This window comes from Carcharhinus amblyrhynchos, chromosome 20, assembly GCF_965287045.1.
Source record: "Carcharhinus amblyrhynchos chromosome 20, sCarAmb.v2.hapA, whole genome shotgun sequence".
In the NCBI taxonomy this organism is placed as follows: Eukaryota; Metazoa; Chordata; class Chondrichthyes; order Carcharhiniformes; family Carcharhinidae; genus Carcharhinus; species Carcharhinus amblyrhynchos.
The window spans coordinates 31,148,805-31,176,767 of record NC_137343.1 but is presented as its reverse complement, the minus strand read 5'-3'; the positions used below and the strand labels follow the sequence as shown (position 1 = coordinate 31,176,767).

General features: G+C 37.9%; 1 protein-coding gene across 8 annotated transcripts in view; it reads left to right on the top strand.

Moving 5' to 3' along the window:
• mtmr3 (myotubularin related protein 3) overlaps nt 1–27,963 on the top strand; it is a 96,842-nt gene that overhangs the window by 45,509 nt on the left and 23,370 nt on the right. For 5 of the 8 annotated variants that reach the window (XM_080208364.1, XM_080208368.1, XM_080208367.1 and 2 more), the window contains 10 exons: nt 14,069–14,151; nt 15,662–15,828; nt 16,658–16,754; nt 18,175–18,288; nt 21,399–21,598; nt 21,770–21,901; nt 25,434–25,545; nt 25,855–26,053; nt 26,834–27,019; nt 27,116–27,286. In XM_080208364.1, the coding sequence (XP_080064490.1) occupies nt 14,069–14,151; nt 15,662–15,828; nt 16,658–16,754; nt 18,175–18,288; nt 21,399–21,598; nt 21,770–21,901; nt 25,434–25,545; nt 25,855–26,053; nt 26,834–27,019; nt 27,116–27,286 (1,461 nt within the window). The remainder of the gene's footprint in view (nt 1–14,068; nt 14,152–15,661; nt 15,829–16,657; nt 16,755–18,174; nt 18,289–21,398; nt 21,599–21,769; nt 21,902–25,433; nt 25,546–25,854; nt 26,054–26,833; nt 27,020–27,115; nt 27,287–27,963) is intronic. The other 3 variants (XM_080208371.1, XM_080208369.1, XM_080208365.1) reach the window with 1 other exon arrangement.

Below are 27,963 nucleotides of genomic sequence, written 5' to 3'. Positions count from 1 at the left end.
ACATCAAGGCAGCATTTGACATGAGTATGGCACCAAGGAGTCCTAGCAAAACTGATGTCAGCAGAAATCCGGGAAAAGCCTTCACTGATTGGCGTTATACCTAACTCACAAGAAAATGGTTGTTGTCAATCTCTGTCCCAGGACGTTACAGCAGGATTTTGTTTAAGGGTAACATCCTCGATCCAACCATCTTCAGCTGCTTCATCAATGACCTCCTTTCCGTTATAAGGTCAGATCTATGTGTGACCATTAGCGAAAAATGTTCAGCACCATTTGCAATCCTTCCAGTATTGAAGTAACCTACGTAATTGACCACTTGATTTAAACAAATTGACAATTGTTCAGATGCAGCAACAGTTGGACAGTATTTGAGCTTAGGTTGATAAGCGAGCAAACCACACCAATACCAGACAATGATCGTCTCCAACAAGCGAAAATCTAACCCTCTCCCCTTCACATTCAGTGGCATCACCACCACTGAACTTCCCATTATCAACATGCTGGGTGTTATCATTAACTAGACATTTGAACTGAATCAGCCATTTAAATACTGTGGCTACAAAAGCCATTCAGAGACTGGCAACTCTATGGTGAGAAAGTCTCCCCATGACTCTCCAAAAATGTGTCTACCAGTTGTAAAATACAAGTCAACAGTGTGATGAAATACTTACTCTCCCCTTGCCAGCGTGAGTGCCACTCTAATGACACTGCAGAAGCTCAATACCATCAAGGACAAAGCAACCCAGTTTGGCACCCATCCACTCTCTCCACCACCAATGCACAATGACAAAAGTGTGCACCATCTCAAAGATGCACCACAGCAACTTGCCAAGGATCTTTCGACAGCATCTTCCAAGCCCCTGACCTTGATTGTCTTGAAAGACAAGGGCAGCAGTTGCATGGGAACAGCTTCACTTAATCCTCTCCAAGCCACACAGCATCCTGATTTAGGAATATATCTTCACTGGGTGAAAATCCTTGAACTCCATCCCTCACAATACCGAATGTACCTACATCTCATGGACTACAGTAGTTCAAAATGGCAGCTCATCACCACCACCACCACCTCGGAAGGGCAATTAGGAATGCCAATAAAAATGTTGGCCACTAAATCTTGGCCTAGCCAGCCATACCAATGTCTCAGTTGTTTTTTTCAATTCTCAGTGATTTGCAAAGGGATTATTAGAATTTGAAACCATTTGTTATTTTAGTCTTAAAAACTGTTAGTAGTATCTGAGCTAAATGTTTGTAGCTGACTTAACATGTTCTTTCACATAGTTAACAGTATTTGCTTGAGCCTGAAATATTTGGCCTCGTGGATTGGTGTTTTTCTGACTATTTGGGAGAATAGGAGTTTAAAGGTAGTTTGATACTATTTTCAGTTTAGCACGACAGTAAAAAGAATATAGCTTTGAGCATTCACCGATGAAGTAAATTACTTTGCAGCTCGTGAAAGGTATAGTCCGACTAAAGAAACGGACTATTAAACAAACACTTGGGCGAATAACGACGCTTGGTTGAAACAATGTTCTGGATATTACATACACCTTTAATGAAACCAAAATCTGGTTTTCTTCCTTTGTTCTTCAGATAACTTTGTTTAGAGAAGCTTTTGGATCACAAGATTCAATTGTGACATCACTTTGATAACCACAAAGGAAATAGGACATTAGTGGTTTTTGCCAGTTGAACGTTTATTTCAGCGCAATGGATTTGTTGTGTTGGAAAACAGTTGTGCTACCAACTTTGTTCAGTCACTTTTCAATGTTATTAAGTGGTTTATGTGAATGGCGCTTCCTGAAGAATTTAGTGAAAGTTAATTACCATTTTAGTTATAACTGTTTATAACACCAAATGGATCTGATATTTCAGTTTGTTTAATTTACCAAAATGGAAGTTGTGCTTATTTTTGAAATAGTTGTCTTCACCTTTGAAGAAGCAATTAGCCATAAAAGAACACGAACAGTTAATTTGAAGAACATGTATTTATTCCTTCTACGAAGTAACAAAGTGCCTAATTCTGTAAGGTTGTCGCCTTCATTGAGTATTATGGATAGAATCCTAAAAATTACCAGTGTATGGAACTTTGTTATTATGTTTATGACCTCGCCATCAATCTGTAGTTATGTGCAATCACAGTCCATTTACGAAGTGACCTAAGACATAATATACATGCAACGTATTTTAGATTCTATTAAATCTGTCCAAGTTTGCAAATATTCCTGGATCACTTGAAGTCAAGAACATAGTACACTTCTAATAACCTACTTGATTTGTTCTGATCCATCTCTATATCAGACAAGTAGTTTTGTTCTCCATTCATATGCATGCAATATAAATTGAGCCACTTTAGCACAGCTGAATTTCTCTGCCCATAATCTTTTAAGTGCAATTCCTCCTTGCACATGCATTTTTCTTGCTCCTGTTTAAGTATTTTGCCAGAATTATGTAGAGGTTGTGCACAAGATATTTGTGTGTGTCAGCAAAATGTATGAACTGCATCAGCAGCGCAGGTACATTATCCACAATCCGACAATTCAAAATTCGGAATTGTCTGAAAACCATTTTTCTTTCAGGATATCTGAGTGTAGCTTCCTGGCTAAAGTAAATGTGGAAATGAAGTAGCCATTCTTGGGCTGATCCCAGAGGGTGAAATCAGCGATTTGTTGTGCACACACAGGATCTTAGCACAGTTGGTAAAAGCAGAAAATAAATAAGCCTAAGTTCAATTCCTAATCTATATTAAATCACTTGATCTCTGAGAACATTGTTATAGGAATGATACAATTGGCCTCAGGACCTCTGACTATAGAACAGAAATTCAACCAGAGTTCTGTGCCCTGGTATACATACGTTTGCATTTGCAGAGAGATTATTTTGAAGGATGAATGCTTCTATGATGAGAAACAAATATATGAGTGATTTTGATGTCAGAAGAAAACAAAGGATAGTTTTTATAAAAGAAATGCAAGTCCTTTCCTGAGTCTGTACAATGAAATACCTGACAGTCTTTGCAGCACATTTCTCCAAATCTCCAGGATTAATTAGACTGTTACAACTGGTGACAGTCTAGTGATTATAATTATGGTTACATTCTTTTAACATTTAACAGTAGCTTCCATGTAAACTGTGCTCTGATGAACTTGGAGAGGGGCTCAATCCTGCACATAAATTACCTATTCCACTTATGGGTAACCCAAAACCCTGGAAAATCTGGTGCGGCCTGGGTCCTGAGGGTACTAGATTTTGGACATGGATCTGTAATGTTAAGTTAAAGGAGTGAGCAATTCATGGCTTACTTCTTTGCACGTAAGAGTATTTAGTTGTTTTACAGTATATTTGCATGCTTAATTAGATTTCAATTATATAAATGTACAAGCAGTTTCCTATGAATGTGCATTTTATACTGCATGATGTTGAAGTGTTGTACCATTTCTTGTTTGACATTTTCATAATTTTGACATTCAAATGTCTAGTTTGAAAAGTCTTGACTTGCACACACTATAAAAATAATTGAGACTACATTTTGTGCAGTAATATGATTATTTATCAAAAAGTCTAAAGAAAGCTTTGCTTTTTATGATACAAGTGCAAACTAACTTCTGGTAGCCAGTAGCTACTTGAAAGAAGTTCACGTTGATGTAACAAAAATAGCAGTAACGTGGTAAACAATGTTTTAACACAATTAAATAATTAGAAAAGATGGCACCTTGTGTCCTCAACGAAGGTGGATGATTGATTTTTGTAATGTGCTTGTCCATCATATGACCAGACTTGTATTTAAGATGCTTACCTAAATACTATTGGCACCTTGGCTTAGTTATTCAAGTTCTGGGTCTAAAACTATACTTGTATTTGATTAACTACTGAATATCATCATGATAGTTGTCACATATGTGGCTTAATATCTTGCGATCCCTCCCTAACAGCAGTGTGGCTGCATTTACACCACGTGGACTGCAGTAGTTCAAGGTAACTCACCACCACCTTCTCAAGGGCAATTAGGGTTGGCTAATAAATGCCCGCATTCTGTGAAGAAAGAATAAAAAAAATCCTCCCAATGACAAAAGCAATTATATGAAAATGCTGCAAGGTAGCATAGATTTCCCAAACACCGAAGATTTATTTTTTGGATCCTGCCCTTTTTAAAATTCAAGTGTTCTTGTATGTGACAACTTTAATGACTGAAAGTATTTCTAAAAGAGCTACGTGCCGCTGTTAACTTGGAGGGCAATCTGGTTTGTAACTTAACATGCTGTAATTGTGTTAACATGATTGCAAACTAGGAAACCTGCATTTTTTAATTTGCTGCTAGGAAATTTAAGAAATCTAAAATTTACTAGTGTCATGTGTTTATATATTTTGATTAGAGGTTTTAATATTGCATTGGTATTGCTAAATATCTATGTTCAAATTAGTTTCATATAATTCTTGTTTCACTTCTGCTCCTGGACTACTACTATTATAAGGTGAGTTTCATCTCGACTGTGACAATTTTGTCAATCATAGAAGTTGCAGTTTAATAGCACACAAACCTTTTTGGTTCATCAGGATTAATAAGTAATAGAATAAAATTTATGTCACACTAATGTATAACAGCCAATATTCTTTAATTCTGTTCTGTAGAGTGGGGTAATAAGCTTGGTAATCACATTAAGGACCCTTAAGTTTTGTCACTTGAAATACACTGTTGTGTGGGACCCTGTAAACTCAAGTAGAATAAAAAGCATTATTGGTCTAAAGTTGTGTTGAAACTTCCCTAATTTGGAGAAATAACATCATAATGGAATCCCACCTGGCATATATTCAAAATGGTTATTAGCAAGTAATACCTGTTTATAAAGAAGTAGTAAACCAGGTTTGGGATTCATCTGGTGATGTTGAATTTTACACAGAAATACAGGGAATGGAGCCTTTTGTTCTAGAATTCTGTAATATGATAGAGTTTGAAAGTAATTTGGTTAATTTCGAAACTGGACTCTTAAATCTAAACAAAGCAAATTATGTAGATCCAAGGAGTAAATGAGTTTAAATGGATTGCGGAACTACATTAAAAGAGGTAACGGTAGACGAGCAATGGCTAGCATTTAAAGAATTAGTACATAATTTACATGGCACAAAATCTCAAATAAAAAGGTTTCAACCATGGTTAGTGAGGAGTTCAAAATAGTATTAGATCAAAGCAAGAGAATTATATCGTTGCCAAAGAGAGAAAAAAGGTCTGAAGATTGGGAGGATTTTAGAATTCAGCAAAGGAGGACCAAGAAATTGATGAAAGAGAATGAGAGTAGACAAGCAAGAGATGTAGAAACATTTGTTTAGAAATAGGAAGAGGCTAGAGAAAGTAAATGCACCCATTAGAGACAAGGACACAAAATTATAATAGGGAGTGAGAAAAGATCAGAGACATCAAATAGATACTTGATCTACTTTTCACGCAGATAAAAAAAATCCTGGAAATGATGAGGATCCAAAGGTCTAGTTAAAAAAAAAAGGAACTTTAAGAAATCAATTTATGTCAAGGAATATTACTTGAAAAATTAATGGGACTAAGTGGTGATAAATTCCTCAGCAGACAATCTGCATCCTAGGATTTTAAAAGAGAGATTTGTAGTGGAAGTGGATGTATTGGATTTGAACTTTGAATTTCTTAGATTCTGGAATAGTTCCCAAAGATTGGAAAGTAACAGACGTTACTCCTGTTAAAGAAAGAAGAGAGCAAATAGAAAATATAGGCTAGTTAGGTAAAATTGTTGAATTTATTGTTCAGAATATGGTAACATTTTGAATGTAGTGTATTTGGATTTTCTGAAGTATTTGATAAGGTGCTACACTAGAGGATATTGCATAAAATTAGGATTTGTGGGATTGGGGCAATGATGGATTGAGGACTTGAAAACCAAATAGAAATAAACAGTACATTTTTGTACTGGAACGGGGTAACTAGTGGGATACTGCATGGACCAGTACTTGGACCCAAGATGAGGGACTGTGTATAAAAGCTACTCATTAATATTAATTATAATGTCCATATTTGCTGACAATACTAAATTTAGTTGGGAAAAGTAAGTGACAAGGAGGATGCAAAGAGACAGCAGAGGGATATAGATAGATTGAGCAGAACATGTGAATTTGATTACCGTGTGGTGCAGTGTGAAGTCATCCATTTGATGGGAAAAATAAGGAAGCAAAATACTTTTGAATGAAAGACTAGGAAATATTTGCATTCAGAGATCTGGCTGTCCTTGTATGTGAATCACTGGACATGTTATAGCAAGTAATTAGGAAGGCAAATGGTGTGTTAGCACTTGTTGCAAAGGGATTGGAGTATAATTGTAAACAAGTCTCCACAATTATACAGGGCATTGTGAGACCACATCTGGGGTAATGCGTCCAGTATTGGTCTCCTTAGCAAAGGAAGGACTTGCCTTAGTGTGATGTAGGTTCAGTAGATTGTTACCTGGATGAGAGAGTTTTCAATTTCAAGTGATTAGACTAGGAATTTAGAAGAATGAGAGGTGATCTAATTGAAACATTAAAAATTCTTAAGGATCCTGACAAGTTGGATGTTAAGAAGATATATTTAGATGCTGAATTAAATAGGGGATATGGGGATAGTGCAGGAAGGTATAATTAAGATAGAAGATTTACTGTGATCTTGTTGAATAATCTATTACTTATATCCTTCTGATACCAGTGGTGGCTCTATGGTAGAGAAAATCAGGACTTAAAACACTGCTCCACCTCTTCTCATTACCTTCATCTGCTTCAAATATTTATTTTTTTCTTTAAAGATGCAATATTATCTGCTTCTACTATTCCTGTGACAAAACAGTCTTCCACAACTCTGAAGAAATTCCTGCTAATCTCACGGTTCATGTTTTTACTGGTTTTAAATTGATAATCTTTGCACCTGCGGTTAATTTGTGTGCTCTTAACTTGATTAGATCCCTGACTTGTAATTCAGGAAACTAATTATCAGATACTTTAACCTTGTAAAAGCTGTTTCAGGATTGAACAAGCATGCACATTTCTAACAAGCAAGTTAATTACATTACAAATAATAACTAGGCTGACTTTCCATAACATTGAAGTAGAAACTTGCTATGAATTGTGGACCTTTTGCGATTATATATTTTATCCAATTTCAAAAAAGCTAGGTAATAGCTTTAAATAAGGCATGAACCTGTGAAGTATTTACTCTGAGCAAGTCTAATTTAATTTTGTACTCTACTCTCTTTTTTATGATGCAATAGATATGTGAAATACTTTAAGCTTCAGTTTGTTCATGCATAAAGTATTTGATTTATTATTGTCACATGTATCAGTATACAGTGAAAAGTATTGTTTCTTGTGCACTATACAAACAAAGCATCGCATGCATAATGCTGTGCCACAGTCATAGCTGGGGTTTAGAGAAAGATCAATTTAGTGTAAGGTAGGTCCATTCAGAAGTCTGATGGCAGCAGGGAAGAACTTGTTCATGAGTTGGTTAGTACGTATCTTCAGACTTTTGTTTTTTTTTCCCTGACAGAAGAAGGCAAAAGAGAATGTTCGGGGTATGTGGGGTCCTTGATTATGCTGGCTGTCCTGAAAAGCAGCAGGAAGTTAGACTGTCAATGGATGGGAGGCTGGTTTGAGTGATGGTCCAGATTTTGTTCATGACCCATCATAGTTTATTGCAGTCTTGGACAGAGCAGGAGCTATACAAAGCTGTGATACAATCGGAAAGAATGCTTTCCATGATGCCTCTAGAAGTTGGTGAGAGTTGTAGCTGACTTGCCTAATTCCCTTGAGAAAGTAGAGGCATTGGTGGGCTTTCTTAATTATAGTGCCCACATGAAGGGATCAGGATAGTTGTTAGTGATCTTTCCACCGAATAACTTGAAGCTCTCGACCAATTCTACTTGACTCCCATTGATGTAGACTTTGTGAAGTCAATAATTTATCTTCCTTTTGTTGATGTTGAGGGAGAGATTGTTGTTGCACCAGTTCACCAGATTATTTCTCTTTCCTGTACTCCATCTCATCATTGTTTGAGACCTGACCCAGTACGATGGCATCATTAGCAACTTGAAAATCAAGTTGGAGGGGAGTTTGACTGTAAAGCCATAGGTGTATTAGGAGTATAGTAAGGGGCTGAGGACACTGCCTTACAGAGCACAGGTATTGAGGATGATCATGGAGGAGGTGTTGTTGCATATCCTTAACCGTAGTCTGTGGGTTTGGAACTCTAGAATCCAGTTGCTGAGGTTGGAGCTGAGCCCCAAGCCACAAAGTTTGGAGATGAGTCTCAAGCTGAGCTTTAGTCTATGAATAGTAGCCTAACATGGGTGTCTTTGTTATCTAAGTGTTCCAGGGTTGAGTGCAGGGCTAGGAAGATGGCATCTGCTGTGGGCCTGTTGTGGCACTGTAGTGGATCCAGGCAGTCTGAGAGGCAGGAACTGATTTGTGCCATGATTAACCTTTTTGAAGCACTCCATAATGATGGATGTCAAAGCCACAGGACGATAGTCATTAAGGCACGCTGCCTGGTTTTCCTTTTGATACCAGGATGATGGTCATCATCTTGAAGCAGGTAAGGACCTCATTGGTGTAAAGAGAAGTTGAAGCTGTCTGTGAATGCCCCCGCCAGCTAGTCCACGCAGGATCTGAGTGCTCGTCCGGGTACCCCATCTGGGCTAGTTGCTTTCTGTGGGTTAACTTTTGAGAAGGTTGCTCTGACTTGGATACAGGTTTGTCCGTGATTTCCAGGATGGAGGGCTCTCACTGACCACCTGCTCAAAACAGGCATAGAATGTGTTGAGCTCATCGGGTGCGTTGGAGCTGGCAATTTAATCAATCTCTCTCTCTCTTTTCTCTCTTCTCTCTTCTCTCTCCCCCCCCCCCCCACCCACACACACACACACACACACACACACACTTCACTGACTTTAACAATAGTAGCTGGTACCATGTTCTTCTTAGTCTAGTTTAAAGTATTACATCAAAAGAATTTTTTATATCATGCCCTGTCCAAATTATCCTCAATCCCATCTTTTCCCCATAATTCTGCAAATTGGTTCTCTCCCAATGTATGTGCAATTTGTTAAGAATAATGGTATAAAAAATAACCACATCTGAAAATCTTTTCAGCAGCAGCTTTCTGGGCAGCTGTGTGTTTCTGCAGGTTGCAAATAATTTAACAGTTTACATGAGAAGGGAATTGCAGAACAAAAATATCTTGTAGTAAATGTTTTCTGGATAGATTTGAATTGCAATGTGGGAACTTAAGCAACTTATGATGCAGCAGTTACTCAACAATAGGCCTGTTGTTTCTCTCTCAATACGATCTTAAGCTGAAGCACTTCCCTCTAAAGAGGAAGAGTAAAAAAAAGTTTTCTTACTCTGTCATCTTCATTCTTTATCAGATATCCTCTGCATCTATCTGAATGCAAACTTTTCCATCAAGATAAGCAAAGCAACTAAACTGAAGAATCAGGGCTATCTGCCACAATGTTCCTTTGCCTATTCTCTCATTGAACGACTTGTTGACTCCATTCACTTCCTACAAATGAAAGTTATTTCTATGGTTATGCCTGCCTTTTTGTGGGATATATATAACATTCCCTATTTCAATCTTCCTGCACCTCTTTTTCTGAAACATTGACTGTACTGATGCTTTTCTGCTTTTGCACTGAAACCTTAATCACATTTCCTTTCAGTTTCCACTATTCATTTTCACAAGGTCAATCTCTGACTCCTCCCTAACCTTCCTCAACTTCCGTCTCCATTTCCGTACCATTTTGTCTAAACTTCCTGAGAACTTCTTGTAGGGACCTGTCCATGTTCCCAGTTTCTCTGTCTCCATCTCATCTATTCTGATGATGCAGTTGGCACTTTTGGTACGTCTTTTTCCTCAACTGAGGACACACTCGCCTACCCACTCCTAGGCCCCTGCAACCATAGTTGCCAGAGCCCTTGCCTATGTCTGACTCATTTCCCACATATCTCTTGCCCCTTTCTCTGCCTTCCAAAATCACAAACTGGTTCCTCTTGACCTCGCTTCCAGCCCACTTGTCTCCATATTCAATTGATCATCTTCCTCCATTTCTGCCACCTTCAGCATGATGTCACCACCAGACACATCCCCTTCCTTTCCAGCATTCCAAAAGGACCGTTCCCTCCATGACACCCTGGTCCATTCGTCAATCATCTGTCACCTTCCTGTGAAACTTCCATGCAAGCACAGGTGCTGCAATACCTGCCCTTCGACATCCACCTCATCACTATCCAAATAATCCTTCTGGGTAAATAGCAATGTTTGTTTACTCTTTTTCAGCTTTGTTAGCTGTATTTGCTGCTCACAATGCCCTCTGCGCTGGGGAGACCAAATGCAGATTTGGTAATGGACTTTGCAGAACATGTCCATTCAGTCTGTAAATATAGCCCTAAGCTTCCAGTGACCTGAATTTTAATTTTCCACCTTTCATGCTGATGTCTCTGGCCTTGGTCTACTGCAGTGTTCCAATGAAGCTCAAGCTTGAGGAGCCAGCTTTTTTGAGTAAGAACTGAGTTTGAGCTAGATGGTTGCTAACGATTTCAGCTCCTGATGCAAGATATCATCAAGCAATGGAATGGATGACCTGTACATTTTAACTTATTTTAATACCGGATGCTGAGAAGTATATTTATGAAACACGTCTTCACTGATGTGGTATTTGATCCCAAACATAATGCGCTTGTCGTGTGAATTGGTTATATTGATAGCAGTACAATGATCTATGTTTTTAGTTGTAAGCATATCTTGAAACTTAAAAACCGGATATCCTTATTGGTTATGGCATATATTGCCATTACAGCATTGTCCGTTGATTTCAATAAATGGGACACTAGTAACCTTTTATTCATGAGGCAAAACTGCAAATACAATTTTTATTTGTTAAGGTCAATCAGATAGTACCAGTCAATTAGTTGCATGCAAACATTTAGATGATGTTAACATTTACACTGAACTATTGATCATGTAAAGTGTATTTTGCCATGGGAGGACTCTGGCACTGCTGCCTCCTCCCTCAGCACAAGTGTGGTGGGGTTTGTAGATGCTCTGCAATCTGGTCAGTTTTGTAATACTTCCATCCTGCTTGTCACCTAGAACCTTTTTGTCACCGTCGGTACTGATACTAATCCAGCTGGTCATGGGTTCCTCACCTGCAATAACAAAGACCAAGAACAGGCTTCAGATAAAGCACGTTAAAAAGTAAAGGAAATTGGACCAGACATGCACAAACAATTGTGTCCATTTTAAAATCATACATTCTGTTCTTGTGTTCCATGTACTTATTTTTATATATTCCATTCTGAATTTTTAAATCCTCATGTATGTTGGAAATCACCCATATAAACTTAATGTTTGCATTATATTTTGGTAGTGATGCTGCCCCACTTTTAAGTCTACATAAGTAGTTTCCAGTCTGTATATGGACTTGGGAATTTATAATGAACAGATGCAAAGTTTTGTGACGCAACATTGGTTTTGCTCTTTTTGTTAATTGAATTTGAGCCCCAGACCAACTAATGATTAAATGGTTTGTATCAAAGTTCCCAAACTGACCATTTCAACATAATTTCTGTGCACAATGCTCTCAATTATGATTTGACAAAGTTGTCATGTGGAATGAATTTGCCATCAGACTTGATATTGTGCTCAAAACTATCTAATGAGCAACCATCATTGGAAAAAAATACAAGGAAATTAATTACCTAAACTGAAGAAATCTGGATCTTATTTTTCATTTAATCTAAAAAAAACATACTGCTATACAGTACATGCTTGATAGCGCCATCAGATTCGCATTAATTCTTGATTCATTTTAGTCTCCAGGTCTATACATCACATCCACCCACCCAGATCTTAGGGTCTCAATTCTTCCCACCTCAGAGTCGAATCTAATTCTACAGCCCTGCTGCCCAACTTCTCCCTCCATTCTCTGGACCTTGAGTCCCTCTGAATTCCAGACCCAGCCAAAGCTGCAGGGCCTGCTGACTTCACCTGAAAATACCACCCCACCTCCTCAATACTGAACTCATTGTGATAATCCTCACTGCTCCTGCTCTGGCTTCAAAACTAGAGAAAGCTGATTAGAAGATGTAGTTTCTGGAAATTGAGATCTCAAGTTTGGATGGGGGAGGAAGGTAAGAGGGGAAAGAAAAGAGGAATGTGAAGGGTGCAATAAAGGGCTTGGCAAAGAGTGGAAAAGAATTTCTGCAATCTGGGGGAAGGGGCAAGTGGGGCCTTTTTTCTCATTTGCGTTTACTTTGCTAAGTCTAAAAATCCAAAAAAAACCAAGATGTTCCTGCTGGAATTTTCTGGTGGGGCTCACAACTGCTGGGCCTGGAAAATCCAATTTTTTTATTTCAGACTTCCATGCTAGGATTTTTCCCACAGGCTTCCGGATGTCTGCAGCATGATTAAACAGGGGTCAGAGCTTGCATTGTGGTGAAAATGGTCTGTGGTTTTCCCTGAATCTTTAAAACCAATTTAATCTCTTTGACCAAAACTTTGGTCATATGATCTAATAGTGAACAAAGAAAATTACAGTACAGGAACAGGCCTTTTGGCTCTCCAAGCCTCCACTGACCATGCTGCCCGCCTGAACTAAAACTGCCTACGCTTCCAGGGACCATATTTCTCTATTCCCATTCCAGTCGTGTATTTGTCAAGATGCCCCTTAGAAGTCGCTCTTGTATCTGCTTCCACTACCTCCCCCGGCAGCAAGTTACGCCTTATGTTGGCTCATCCCATGTAAAAGAATTGAGTTTTGCAAGTTTGAAGTGGATGCAGAAGAACATTTTTCTGCAGTGTGGGTGGGATTGGGGGGAATGGGAGGAAATTCATCCTGGGGTTTTGGGCTGAGAGAGAAACAGGAGCACCCAGAGAAAACCCCCACAGACAATGGGGAGAACAGTCATCCAAGACTGAAGTTTGGGACATTGTGACATTGATGTGAGTTATGCTACTTGTAATGTTAAATAATTGCTAAATGATGAGTTTTGAGTCTAATTGATGTCAAGTGATTAAATGATTGCCTCAGAGTGTAATTGATGTCAAATGAGTGCAAATAATGTCAAACTTTTAGGTAGGGAATAGGCAGGTAAAACAATAGCTCATCATTAATTTGGATGGTATATGCACAACTTTGCATCATGCAAGACTTTGTCATACAACCTGAACAAACAGCATGCTCAACACTGGTTCTAATAACTTGACAGCAACAACAGAACTACATGTCTTCTCAAAATTGGCATGTTTAATGCTTGAAATGAGAAGGACATATATTTTCTTTCTCCAATACCAACTACTTAGACTAAAGGATCCAAAAATGTGCAAGTACAGTAAAATGCATTTACAGCCCAACTGGCAGACAGAGTGACTGCATTTTAAGTAGAAAATCACAACTCTACAGATATAGAAACAGCAGAAGTTAGTCATTTGATTATCAGAGAGAATAGTACTTTGTAAATGATTAACAATAATCAATTGATTTGGGTGAAAAGAGAATGTATAATGAAAAATCAATTGGCATAAACCAATATTTCTTCTTTTACTTTGAAATGTGAATCGGATAGGATTCAGGAAGGGATAACAGCAGGAGGTGCAAGCAAGAAGGAATGATGTTGAAGTTCTATAATATGCACATACACAGACTCACCTCAGAAATATGATATAACCTTGAGATGATGTTAAATGGGAGGCCTATATAATATGCAAGGAATGGAATGAAGCCTGCAGCGATTTCCCTGTGTTGGTCAAAGATGATGAATAATCATTTTTAGCTGGACCATCTGGCAGAATATGTTTAATGAGAATGCAAAGTCTGTTAAATTGCTAGCTTATAATTTTAGGAAAAGAAAAGCTAAAGACTGATCCTTTTTCTTTTGTTCCCATTGATACCCGGTGACTCAATGTAGATTTACCTATAGCTGCTCACCTTGCAGTTTGTTTATCTGTAGTGGATTACCTTTAAAGGATTTGTGTTCAGTATAAGTTATGGTAAAATGACCTATTTTTGTCTGGTGCTTTTGACAGGTTCCTTTGCAGCTGATCGAAAGTGTTGAATGTCGTGAGATGTTCCAACTTCATTTAACTTGTAAAGACTGCAAAGTTATCAGGTATATGAATTTTGATCATAGATGGTTTTATGTTTCCAGATTTTTAACTTTTCAGTTTCATATATATAACATAATGCTAAGTATCTTGGGTAAAAGGCATATTCTTTAGATTTATTAATGTCATATTTATGGAAACTATACATATTTGTAGTTATTCCGATTTTTAAAATGGTCATCTATTAAAATTTCCAAGTTAATCATGTGAACACTACATGCATGTGAAATATTGGGGTAATTGCACCTAAATGAGTTGCAGGAAAAGAATAGTTGAAGTACTTAACTGATTTATTAGGACTGTTACTGCAATCCCCTGTTAAATTGGACAAGATTTTAAATATCTTGGGTTTTTGTGGATCTCTGCCTCCTCCTTGCCCTAAAACAAAATGCCATACACAACTTAATTTAAAACACAATTATCCTGTGTCATGCCTTTATTGAAACTGATTTATAAATAGTTGCAAGGAGGTGCAGAGTAGGAGATCTCAATCCAAATGGTGACCTGACAAGTGTGAATTTGTGACATGGGGAATTGCTAAGTGCAAACCTGTACTGTTTTGTGTACTGAGGATGCATTGTGCCTGTGGGCAGTGGGTAACTGTAGTTCTGGAAATATTTTGGCAGTACAGTTGAGCCTTTAGTTTCCTTTTTCAAGTGTAGTCTTCCAGCATAATTTTCCTATTGAGTCCTGTCTGTAATATTTTAGAAGTTTCTGTTTATGCACACTTTGTCTACAAAACAGCCCTTCCTTTTGCATGACCAATATAATTTTGGTATCAAATTTTGATACCAACGTTTGCCATTACACTCCATCTTGAATCCCTGTGTGTAATGCCATAGGAAATTAAGTTGTGCAATATAAATTAATATTAATACTTAAACTAACCTAAAATTTCTCTTTTAAAAAAAATCAGGAAGATTAGCAAATAGTCTTTTGCCTTTATTATAATTTCATAAGTAAATTCATAAAACCAAACAGTATACTTGCCGTTAAGAAAATTTATCCATGTAAGAGCATATTTCACCTTTTCCACTTTGGCCCAAATTAATGTTAGTACTGTTGCAACATAGTGAAATGTGACAACCGGTTGGCACACGGCAAGGTCTGACAATTTGTTTTAATGCTGTCAATTAAGAGATAAATATTCACCTGGACATCAGGAAAAGTTTGTTTGTTGTTTTGGACAATATCAAGGGATCTTTTATGCCCACTTATGAAGAAGATGGTCTCGGATTTAGCACTGGTTAAGCGCTGCATTGAAGTATTGACCTAGATAATATGCTCATGTATCTGGAGAGAGCCTTGACTCTTCTGATTCAAAGGTGATGGCTCTGATTGAGCCTAAGCTTAAGCTATATAAGACCTAACGAACATTAACAAGAAACCTGTTGAATGGTCTTGGGGATAAAATAGATGACATACAAATTAGCATTAAATGTTATTTTTCTGTAATTTTTACTAGTTGCTGTTGAACCCCTTTTGTACTAACAATTTTATTAAAAACATGAACAGGTGTCAGTTTTCTACCTTTGAACAATGTCAAGAGTGGGTAAAACGCATAAGCAATGTTATACGACCACCTGGAAGGATAGAAGACCTCTTTGCCTTTGCTTACCATGCTTGGTGTATGGATGTTTATGCTAGTGAAAAAGAGCAACATGGAAACTTATGTCGACCAGGTATTGTTCGTCTGTGTTAATTTCTGCAAATAATTTGGATATAAAGTATATTACCTCACCATACAATTTTCTTCAGGACAATAGTGGTTTTATAGCAAAGTAGTTGCAGTTATCAGGAACAACATTTGTGAATTTGACTGACAAAAACTGCTTTTGTTGCTTGAATATATTAAAAATGAACAATGGTTTTCTCCTATTCCTTCCCTCACTTGCTGTGTTGCTGTTTCTAAACCAAAAACACTTGGAATTCAGCTCTGGAATTCAAAATCATTATTATTTGAAAAATATACTGTCACCTCTGAAATATAAAGTTATTACTGACTCTCTAAGAAATTAGATATTTCAGCTAGGATTGTATTAGAAGCAGTACAGTTCATTTCAATGCCACTAAATTAGGGAAAAGAAAAAAATCAACTAAGATCCTTTCTTTTGATCGCTGTTCAAAGATCCTTGCTGCAAAATGTTTGTTAATGGACATTGAGTGAACTCTGGATGCCCCATGGTCAAATAATGATGAACACTACACAACTTTGAAGCATAGTCATTTGAGTAAGGTATCAAAAGATTACTAACTCATTTGGAATCATGATCCTAATACCTGCCAGATAAGTAATGGCACATTTTTCAATGTTGTGGTCATTGTTACTATATCTCTCTCAATTATCATTATATTTTCTCCTTCACAGTGAAGATTGAATAGATAACGTATGCCAGAAGTTTGAAATACAAATGTTTTAAATAATTGAAGAAGTTACTGAGCTTATGAAGGCACAGAAGGGAAAGCTCCTTGAGTTGTCAATTTCTGTAATCTTTCCATTATTCATTTCAGGTGAGCATGTTGCCTCAAGATTTAAAAATGAGGTCGAACGAATGTGCTTTGATATGCAAAATGCATGGAGAATTACCAACATCAATGATAAATACAAGTAAGAGCATTATTACAACTGTTGCTCCTATAAATGCTGCTTAATTCTTCAATCATAGAATCCCCACAGAGCGAAGGAGGCCATTCGGCCTATTGAATGTGCACTGATTTTCTGATAGAACATCTTAACCAGCCCCTATCCCTGTAACCCTACATGTTTACCCAACTAACTCCCCTGAGCTATACATCTTGGAACATTGAGGGGCAATTTAGCATGACCAACCCACCCAACCGGCACATCTTTGGGCTGTGAGAGAAACAGGAGCACCCAGAGAAAATCCACACAGACAGTGGGGAGAACAGTCATCCAAGGCCAGAATTGAACCTGATTCCCTGGTGCTGTCAGGCAGCAATGCTTGCCATGATGCTGTCCAACTTTTGTGTTGACCAAATGGGCACAAATATTTGATTCTGTTATTGCAAGTCATTGAAAGTATGAGTGGATTTGCCATTGTTGTTTCACGTTTTGTAGAAAATCATTCTGATCATTAGGTTCAGACTGTCTTTTTGTGTTGTATGATAACATTTTATTGCATTTTGGAACCTGATGCATATAATTTATCAACTGCCTTAAATTAATGTTGATTCATTAGTTAATTAATTTAATCCCTGAACAGAACACAAAATTTAGTCTGTTAATAAATTCTAGAATTTATTAATTAGGTTAACAAAAGGACATGTTTTTCAAGTAGCAAAACTTCCTTTGTGTTTTCTTGATAATTTTGCATGATTGAAAGGTCTGAAATAACATTTTTATCATTGTCTGAATAAGTGTAACAGGCATACATAGTATGTGGTTACTGTATGTATCTGTAATTTTCATGAGTTATAATACAGAAGAAATCTATTTGCCCTATTGAGTCCATATCCATGGACAGCAATCTTAAAAGTCCCATTGCCTGCTTGATGCCTGTAGCCCTTCAAATTTATCTCCCTCAAGTGCCCATTCAATTTTATTTGTAAATCATTTATCACCTCTACTTCTTCCATCCTCATATGCAACAAGTTCCAGAAAGTGATAAACTATTCTATGAATACATTCTGACATGTTATGTGAATGAAACTTGTTTCTTTTCATGTACTGTCTTTTATATTCTTTGACTTGGGTCGCTGTCTGTGTGTAGTTTGCACATTCTCCTCGTGTCTGCATGGGTTTCCTGCAAGTGCTCAGGTTTCCTCCCACAGTCCAAAGATGTGCAGGTCAGGTTGATTGGCCATGCTAAAAATTGCCCCTTAGAGACCTGAGATGCGTAGGTTAGAGGGATTAGCAGGTAAATATTTAGGGATTTGAGGGTAGGGCCTGGGTGGGACTGTAGTCGGTGCAGACTCAATGGGCTGAATGGCCTCCTTCTGCACTGTAGGCTTTTATGATTCTATGACTGTCAACATTAAAGTAAAACATTGTTCATCTTAACTTGCAGGTTGTGTGCTAGTTACCCACAGCAGTTACTTGTACCAGCTTGGTTAACTGATAAAGAGCTTGAGAGCGTTGGAAACTTTAGATCATGGAAGAGGATTCCAAGTGTTGTCTACAGGTGAATAATTGATAGCACTAAGTGTGCATTTGAACATGTCATTCTTTTGGGGAGAAATGTCTGTATGATAAAACAAAAGATTGAAATACGAAATGTGAAAAGGTCATAGAACTGACCATCTGTCCATCAACAGCAACCTGGTCATCCCAGTACTTCAAACAATTCTGCCACTTCTTCTGATTATAAATTTTTCTCACCAGACAACATGCCTTTGAAAATGAACAGACAGGGACTGTACTGTCCAAGCATGGTATGCACTTGTGTAAGCTTTTGTTTTTACTACGCAGTTACAGACTGCTGTCTAACTGCGATAATGATGTCCTCAATTGCCTTATGAACATTGCAATTCATGAACCATCTGCATGCATCCAAGTTGTACTTGCACAGTTGTTTATGACTTCAAGTTCAACACCTATTTAGTGAATATTCACTTTTCTGGTGAGTTTGTTTTCAGTTTTAACTGGCTATCTGACTTGATGATTTCATCTGAGCAGCTTTGGGCACTCACAATGTTGACCCAGATCACTACATACATGCTTTCCCATCTGCAGCAGTCCAGTTCCTATTTGAGAAATTGCTTGCACAATCATTAAAATTATCCTCAGAATTCTCTTCATGTTCCTTACACCCATATCTTGGCTACCTCGTGTTCAATTCCCCCTTTCTGTCACAGTAAGGCATTAGCTGAAAGTATTAAGAGATGGTGCGTTCTTGATTTGTGTTGCTTGCAATTGTGAAACTAATTATAATTAGTGAATATGGAAAATCAAAAGATAGGACAAATGCAAAGAAAAGCAAAAGGGTGCAAGCTTTGCATGCCTTTTAACCCTATGCTACTTTTTTCTAGGTATATTTGTACCCATGTGCCTGTTTTGGAAGGTTTTCTTAATTATTTTGTTACCACATTGTTCTTGATATATTTTTCTCTTGAAGAGAGAGTTTACAAAAACTTTACAGGAAAAGTTAGTGCAGTTTCAGCTGAAGATGAATGCTGTAGTTACACCTTTTTGTTACTTTGTCTAACTGTTGTGTCTTGACAATACGTACTGTTCTGCTTTTGGAGAAGCAGACATGTGTCTAGGTTCAGCCAGTGAGCTCGTTGCCGCTGGTTTATAAGAATGAGCTTAGCTGATAATGCTGCTAATTTACTTAAATAAGGTTTCCTTTATTCCACATTGAGTGTTATGTGGAATTTGAAGCATCAACAATAGCTCACATAGACCTGGAAACTTCTTTTCACCACTTTAACATTACGTTGGACTGCTACCATGCTGACCTAACTTGTCCTGTCCTGTTCAGTGTTTAGCTTTCTCTCTATAAGATGGTCATCAGTTTACAAAAAGTTAAGAAAGATGTATCGCAGATATTGAAAGACAAAGAGGTGCCAAACTTAAAAATAACACTTCGCCTTTCTAAAGGTTTTAGCAATTATTTAAACAATTGTCATTTTTGTGACTATGCCCAAGCAAAAAGCACATAAGTTTGTATACCATACCATGTCTTCTGGATGTTACAAGCACACCACACTTCATGAATTACTTTCTGGGGGCAAATTTTCCTGTTCTGCCCACCACGGGAATCATAGAGGATGAGGAGCGGACCGTGGAAATGTCCTTTGACCTTGGGTGGGATTTTCTGGTTTTGGGGCAAGCACAGTCGTGTTGAGATAATTTTATGTAGGCAAACGTGGCAGAAAATTACCTCAAAGATCCCAGTAAGAAGTCAATAAATCTAACCTTTTTTTGTTATTCTTTCCATTATTTTGTTTTCGCCACAATCTCCATTTAAGACCAATAGCAATTGGTTTTGATCAATTGCACTCATGACCCTGCTACACAAAGATAGAACAGATTTGTGATACTTTCTTACACTTCAACACTTGAACTTCGTCTCCTCAGAGCAGAGCAACCAAGATTTTAAACAGTGAAATAGTAGACCATGGGCACAAATGCATGTCCCAGCAATCATTCATTATAACCATTTTTTTAAATGGGAAATTTATCCTTTTGCATGGATCTTTTATATAAGAACATAAGAAGTAGGAGCAGGAGTAGGCCATCCAGCCCTTCGAGCCTGCCCCGCCATTCAGTAAGATCATGGCTGATCTGAAGTGGCTCAGTTCCACTTTCCTGCTTTCTCCCCATAACCCTCAATTCCCTTGTCTATCAGATATCTATCTACCCGTGACTTAAATATATTCAACGAGGTAGCCTCCACCACTTGTGGGCAGAGAATTCCAGAGATTCGCCACCCTTTGAGTGAAGAAGTTCCTCCTCAAGTCCGTTCTAAACTGCCCCACCCTTATTTTCAGGTTGTGCCCTCTAGTTTTGTTTTCCTTTCTAAGCAGAAAGAATCTCTCTACCTCTACCCTATCAAGCCCCTTCATTATTTTGTAAGTCTCTATAAGATCCCCCCCCCCCCCCCCCCCAGCCTTCTAAACTCTAACGAGTACAGGCCCAGTCTATTCAATCTCTCTTCTTAAGCTAACCCCCTCATCTCCAATATCAGCCTGGTGAACCTTCTCTGTACTCCCAAGGCCAATATATCCTTTCGTAAATAAGGAGACCAAAACTGCATACGGTACTCCAGTTGCAGCCTCACCAGTTCCTGTACAGTTGCAGCAAGACCTCCCTGTTTTTATATTCTATCCCCCTCTCTATAAAGGCCAACATTCCATTCGCTGCCATGATCACCTGCTGCACCTGCAGACTGAGTTTTTGTGATTCGTGCACAAGGATTCCCAGGTTCCATGTATGTCTATTAACATTCTCCACTATGTTAAGTGGACATCTTGTTCTTGGATCTATCCTACTGATCTGAAACTGGTTCTGTGGTCGACAAAATACTTCTTTGTTTTTATTTACTCCCCCTACAAATAAACGGGCAAATAAACAAAAAAAATTACCAAACTTGCGTTCTTTTGTTTCCCCACTGTTTTAGCTGTGATCTAGAACCGTGTGTGGGGTAGGCTGATGCTACCCAATCTATTTGTCTTTAAAGGTCAAACTCCCAGATCTACTTACTCAATCTAAACTCAATCTCAATTGAATCATTACCGCTAATAAAAAAAACTTTTATACTTCATAAATACTTTTTTTCTGCTGTTTCAGGCACCAGGGCAACGGAGCAGTGATAGCACGTTGTGGTCAGCCAGAAGTCAGTTGGTGGGGCTGGAGGAATGCAGATGATGAGCACCTAATACAGTCTGTTGCAAAAGCTTGTGCCATGGACAGCAGTCCCACCAAACATGTTAATGGAAACTGTATACGAGATTTTTCTAATGGTAGTGACCTGTCTGATGGGGAATTTGGTAAGAGTTGTAATGGTTTGTTTTTGCACATTGCTGAGCAGTAGAATAAATGTTGTGTTTCAGGTTAATGTCATATTGTTTTAGTGGCACTTCTGTTGATGTGGTTTTTTTTTCTTGTTCATACTTCGTATCACTGCTTTGAACTAGGCTTACTTGTCTTTTTTATTTTAGATTCTTCAATGACTAATCCAGCTGGAGTAGAAAATTTATGCAGTCCACCACATAAGCTTTTAATATTGGATGCTAGGTCATACGCAGCAGCTGTGGCTAACAGGGCAAAGGGCGGTGGGTGTGAATGCCCTGGTGAGTGTCAGCATGAAAATGTGAATAATAATGTGAATGCTGGATAGAACATTTGAAACTGGTCCAACTTTTATTTCAAGATTTATAGAAATGGCAAACCAGTCTTTGGAGGCTAATAATGGCAGATTTTTGGATCAAAAAGTTGTCTATTGATTATTATACAAATTTAATGAATGTTCTCCCTTATCTCTCTACTGTAACTAATTTATATCTATCAGTATTTCACAGGTAATTAATAAAAACAATAACTCACCTTTTGACTCTCCAAAGCCTGTCCACCACCTATAAGGCACAAGTCTTGCAGTATGATGGCATACTCTGTATTTGCCTGGATGAGTGCAGCTCCAACAACACCATTCAGGACAAGCAGCCCATTTGATTAGCACCCCTTCAACAACCATTCACCCTATCTACCACTGACGAACAATGGTAGCAGTGTGTACCACCTGCAACAGGATTTCCCAAACATTTCCAGTCATGGAACTCCTTGTGACCTCCCAAGAGCATCAGGGAACCTCAAACATTTTAATCACGTTGATACATTTTAGTACCCCCCACTCACCATGAGTCCCCTCTCACATAGCATTTAATTTATTTGCCTGGATTTACTTTTTCTTAAATGCATTCTCACGATGTGACTGACTCTGACAACCTAATTTTTCTTTCTTAGTAGCAGTATTTACCTCTGCCGCTACTCCACTGCACAGGCAGCTGCATTGCTTGTTCAGCTGCTTTTCTGCCCACAAACAGAAAAAAACAGATCAAATTGACCAGTCAGACCCCTGCCCCTGAGCATTGGCTATTGATAAGTTGACCAGTGAGCCTACCAGAAGCCAATGGTGGCGGGCGGGGGGGGGGGGGGGGGGGGGGCGCTCTGATTTGTTTCTTTTTGTTTCATTCGTGGCTGTTTGTTCTTTGTTGAACCTTTGTGTGGATAAATGTGAGGTTATCCTGACAAAGGAGCAGTGCTCCAAAAGCTTGTGATTTCAAATAAATTTTTTGGACTACAACCTCCTGTCATGTGACCTCATCTTAATTTCTTCTTGAAATCACAGAACGTTTTAGCCTCAACTACATTGTGATAGTGAATTTCAGACTTCCACCGCCTTCTGGGTGAAGAAATTTCTCCTCACCTCTGTTCTAAATGGTTTACCCCTTATCCTCAAACTCTGACCCCTAGTTCTGAACTCCCCCATCATTGGGAGCATTCTTTGAATCTACTCTGTTAGAATTTTATAAGTTTCTATGAGATCCTCTCTCACTACTAAACTCCAATGAATATAATCCTAACCAACTTAGTTTCTCCTTGTGTGACAGACCTGCCATTCCAGGAATCAGCCTGATATACCTTTGCTGTACTCTATAACAAGGACATCTTCCCTCAGATAAGGACACCAAAACTGCACATGCTGCTCCAGGTGTGGTCTCACCAACACTCTGTGCAATTGCAGCGAAACATCCGTATTCATGTTCTTAAATCCCCTTGCTATGAAGGCCAACAAACCATTTGACACCTTTACTGCGTGCTTACTTTCAGTGACTGTTGCACGAGGACACCAAGTTCTCATTGAGTGTCCACTTCCTCATTTTACATCCATTCATGTAGTAATCTGTCCTCCTATTATTGCTACCAAAGCGGATAACCTCACATTTATCCGCATTATACCGCATCTTCCATGCGGATGCCCACACACTCGGCCTGAAGCATCTCTGCATCCTCCTCACAGTTCACCGTCCTACCCAACTTTGTCTCATCTGTAAATCTGGAGATAATACATTGAGTTTCCTCTTCCAGATCGTTAATATATAATGTGAACAATTGGGGTCCTAGCACAGGTCCCTGTGAAACTGCACCTAGTCACTGCCAATCAAAAAAAGACCCATCTATGCCAAATCTTTGCTTCCTATCTGCTAACCAGTTTTCTATCCATCTGAAGGCATTATCTGCAATCAATATGCTTTAATTTTATGTAATAGTCTGTTACGTGACACCTTGTCGAAAGCCTTCTGAAAGTCTAAATCAACCACATCCATTAGTCCTCACTGGTCAACTCTCCCAGTTACATCTTCAAAGTATTCTAATAGATTGGTCAAGCATGATTTTAGTTTTATAAATCCATGCTGACTTTATCTGATTATACCATTGCCTTCCAAATGCTGAGTTATGAAATCCTTGATGAACTGTAGCAGCTTCCCTAGTATCGGTGTTAGGCTCACTGATCTATAGTTCCCTGTTTTCTCTCTACTCACTTTTTGAGTAGCAGGCTCCAATCTGTGGTCCAGAGTCCAAAACATTTTGGAAAATAACCACCAATGGATCAGTTATTTCCAGGGTCACTTCCTTAGGTACTCTGAGATGAAGATTATCAGGACCTTGAGATTTATCCACCTTCTATCCCATATATTTCCCCAAAACCATTTCTCTACTAATGCTGATTTCCTTCAGCTCCTCACTAAAACTTGTTCCTGTCAGAACTTCTAGTACATCATTTATGTCTTCCTTTGTGGAGACTGAAGCAAAGTTTGAATTTAATTCCTTGGCCATTTCTTTATTTCTTGTTATGAATCCTCCCATTTCTGACTTAAATGGCCTACATTTGTTTTTGTCCATCTTTTTCTCTTTACATACCCATAGAAACTTTTACAGTCAGTTTTTATGTCCCCTGTCTTTTTGCTTTCATATTCTCATTTTTCCCTTTTTAATCAATCCCTTGGTCCTCTTCTGCTGAATTTTAAACTGCTCCCAATCCTCAGGCCTATTGCTTTTTCTTGCCGATTTATGTTTCTTCCTTGAATCTGATATCTCTAACTTCGTTTGTAAGCCATGGTTTGGCCACAATTCCCTTACCACAACTTTGAGTTTGCCTAGTAGTGGAGGGAAAATCTCCAGCATTACTTTAAGAGCCATTTAGATAATTTATTCAGAATGGTTGAAGTAAAATGAGTCTAATTATTAACTTGTGATCTTCACAGAAGCATATTATGTGGAAATACATTTACCCTGTTGGATTGAGAGGTGGGAGGGGGAGTTATTCCGCAGTTGCGATGAAGTCAAGGCCCCGGCTTTACATCTTTTACTTACACTGGGCAGAAAAGAGTTGGAGACGTTTTCGTCTCTCAATTGCTGCTACCCCCCACCCCCACTACCCCATTGCTTAGATGAGCATTAAAAAATACAGTACGCATGTGTGCCCATAAAGAACACAATGTTTGAAGTATTGTGGCAGGAAGGTAAATGCACTAAAGTTTAAGGAAAGGGTTTGGGGTCTGTACACAGAACAAATACATTTTCTGTACTTGCCTTACACTGTTCGTCAGATCTGATTGCACTTGCCTGCATATTTTTTGCTACTAAACTTCATTGGAGAAAATTGTGGACTGGCAGAAACAGCCCTGGAATATGTCTAAGAAATGATTAAATCCAAGTGGGGAAGAATAAGATCATTCTTCGTTGTAAGTGTTGGCATTACAGAAAATAGTTTTTTTAAAATATATGTAACTTATCATTTTCCAAATGTTATTTCTCTTGCAGAATATTACCCCAACTGTGAAGTAGTGTTCATGGGTATGGCAAATATCCACTCTATTCGGAAGAGTTTTCAGTCATTGAGGTTTCTCTGCACACAGATGCCAGATCCTGCCAAGTAAGTTTTAAATTTTTTCTTCTTCGCTCAAAGGTTGGAAAACATTTAAGTTTTATTTTTGCTTATAATGTTTGAATTATATGGAAAGTGAACATAATTTATATATCAGACAAAATAACGGTTTTGCCTTAAATCATTGGTTTTAGCAAGTTGTAGTTAAAACGTAAGTATTTTAAATGCAAAAAAAACCAAGGTGTGGCCAAATTGAAGTCTTATCTCTAATAATGAAATTCAATGTCTTATTTGTTCGATGCAGAGGGAAACAAATTAATCTAAAATGTACTCCTGATTGTTTTGATTTTTGATCAGCAGTTGGTTATCAGCTTTAGAAGGTACCAAATGGCTTCAGCATCTATCCATGCTCTTAAAAGCAGCACTACTTGTAATTAATGCAGTCGATCGTGACCAGCGGCCAGTTTTAGTGCACTGTTCTGATGGCTGGGACCGAACACCACAAATAGTGGCTCTATCAAAATTACTGCTGGACCCTTACTACAGAACCATAGAGGTGGGTGTCTGCTAAGTTTTATCGGAACTATATGCTAAAAGGCTATATTAGCAATTTATTAAACACTGCCGATCTGGGAAGTTCAAGTTTGAAAATATTAGCGGTATTGCGAAGCACGTACATTTCTAAAAGCTGTGTTTAATTGAACTTTAAAACAAGTATGTTTTCCTTGTGAAATAAGAACAATCTTCAGGATGAACACATTTGGAAATGATTTGATTGATTAAAATATTTGCGTGCCATCAACAATGGTGATGAGATGCACTCGAGACTCAAATGGAGGATTTTCACAGTAACTTCATTGCAGTGTTAACGTAAGCCTACTTGTGGCACTAATAAATAAACTTTTAAACTTTAAATGTTCATGTTTTGCTCTGAAAATACTACAGTTAAATTGAAAATAAAAATTATTGTAACGCATACTTTCTTTGCATTTGTTTTCTGTTTGGTATGTTTTTAAAGAAAAGATTGAAATTCCAAATGGTAATTTCACATTGTGTGGCTTTTTTTAAAAAAAAGGCTAGTTCAGGCTTGCAGAAATATGTTGAAAATATTGAGCATATTCTCCTTTATTCGAGTTATAAACACATTACCAGATCAGCTAGATGAGTAATTTGTTTGCGGCCGTGTTATTACAACAAACAACAAAAGTAACTTATCTATAATATTTGTTCATGTTCCAGAATCAAAGCAATGGTAAATTTTTAAATCTTAATGAATATCCACCAGTAATACTGCTACTTGCACAAGTTTTAATGAAAACAGCTACATATTTTACAGGGTTTTCAAGTACTTGTGGAAACAGAGTGGCTAGATTTTGGTCATAAATTTGCTGATCGCTGTGGCCATGGTGAAAACTCCGATGACCTTAATGAACGCTGTCCTGTGTTTCTTCAATGGCTGGATTGTGTCCATCAGCTACAGAGGCAGTTCCCTTGTTCGTTTGAGTTTAATGAAGCATTCCTTGTAAGTTTTTTTTTCAGTACTCCTTTTCTTCTGGAATAGGTGACTAAAATTGAACATAAATTACTTTATTAATTTATTCCTTTTTGCTTATTCTAGGCTAAATTGGTGCAGCACACATATTCTTGCCTTTTTGGAACATTCCTGTGCAACAGCGCAAAGGAGCGTGAAGAGAAACATACTCAGGAAAGAACCTGCTCTGTTTGGTCCCTATTGAGGCCTGCTAACAAAGCCTTTAAAAATCTCCTGTACACCTCACAATCTGAAACTGTACGTTTGCTTACGTTCATTTCTGTAAGATTATGGTACATAATTTGTTTTCTTTAATTCAATACAAAATTATCTATCATTACATCAAAATATTATTCAGCATTTTACTCAGTAAAAGACATGCATATGTAGAAAGCCAGTTAGGTGGTAAGGTTTGCATGCTTTTGCTTTGTTATTACATAAACATCTAAATGAATAACTTGTCATTTTCAGTTTCTGCAACTGACCTGTGTCTTTTAGAATACTTTTGGGAATTTTCATCAATCATTATTATTTTTCAAGCACTTTGTCAGTGAAGTGGAGGCTACTAATTAATTTCCTTCATAAATGTATTCATTAAAGGACCATTTAGAAATAATAGGAATAGAAATTGGGTAAATGAAGAAATCCAGTTGTAAGAACACAAGCAGCAGAAAGTTGAGTTTCTGGTAGGGAGAAATGAGAAGATTGAGTCAAGTATCAGTACATTCGCTTTTAATGAAGTAAGTCAGATAATGCTAGATCGAAAATTCTATCTTCAAGTGAGCTTTCTGATTTGTAGAATCTGTGAGGTTGCATTTCTGGATACTCAAGTATATTGTATAGAATCTTTGACAGTAATAATTTAACATTGTTCAATACTTAGAAATAACGTGTGAGAAACTGAATCATTTCTTGTACTCTGATAACAATAACAC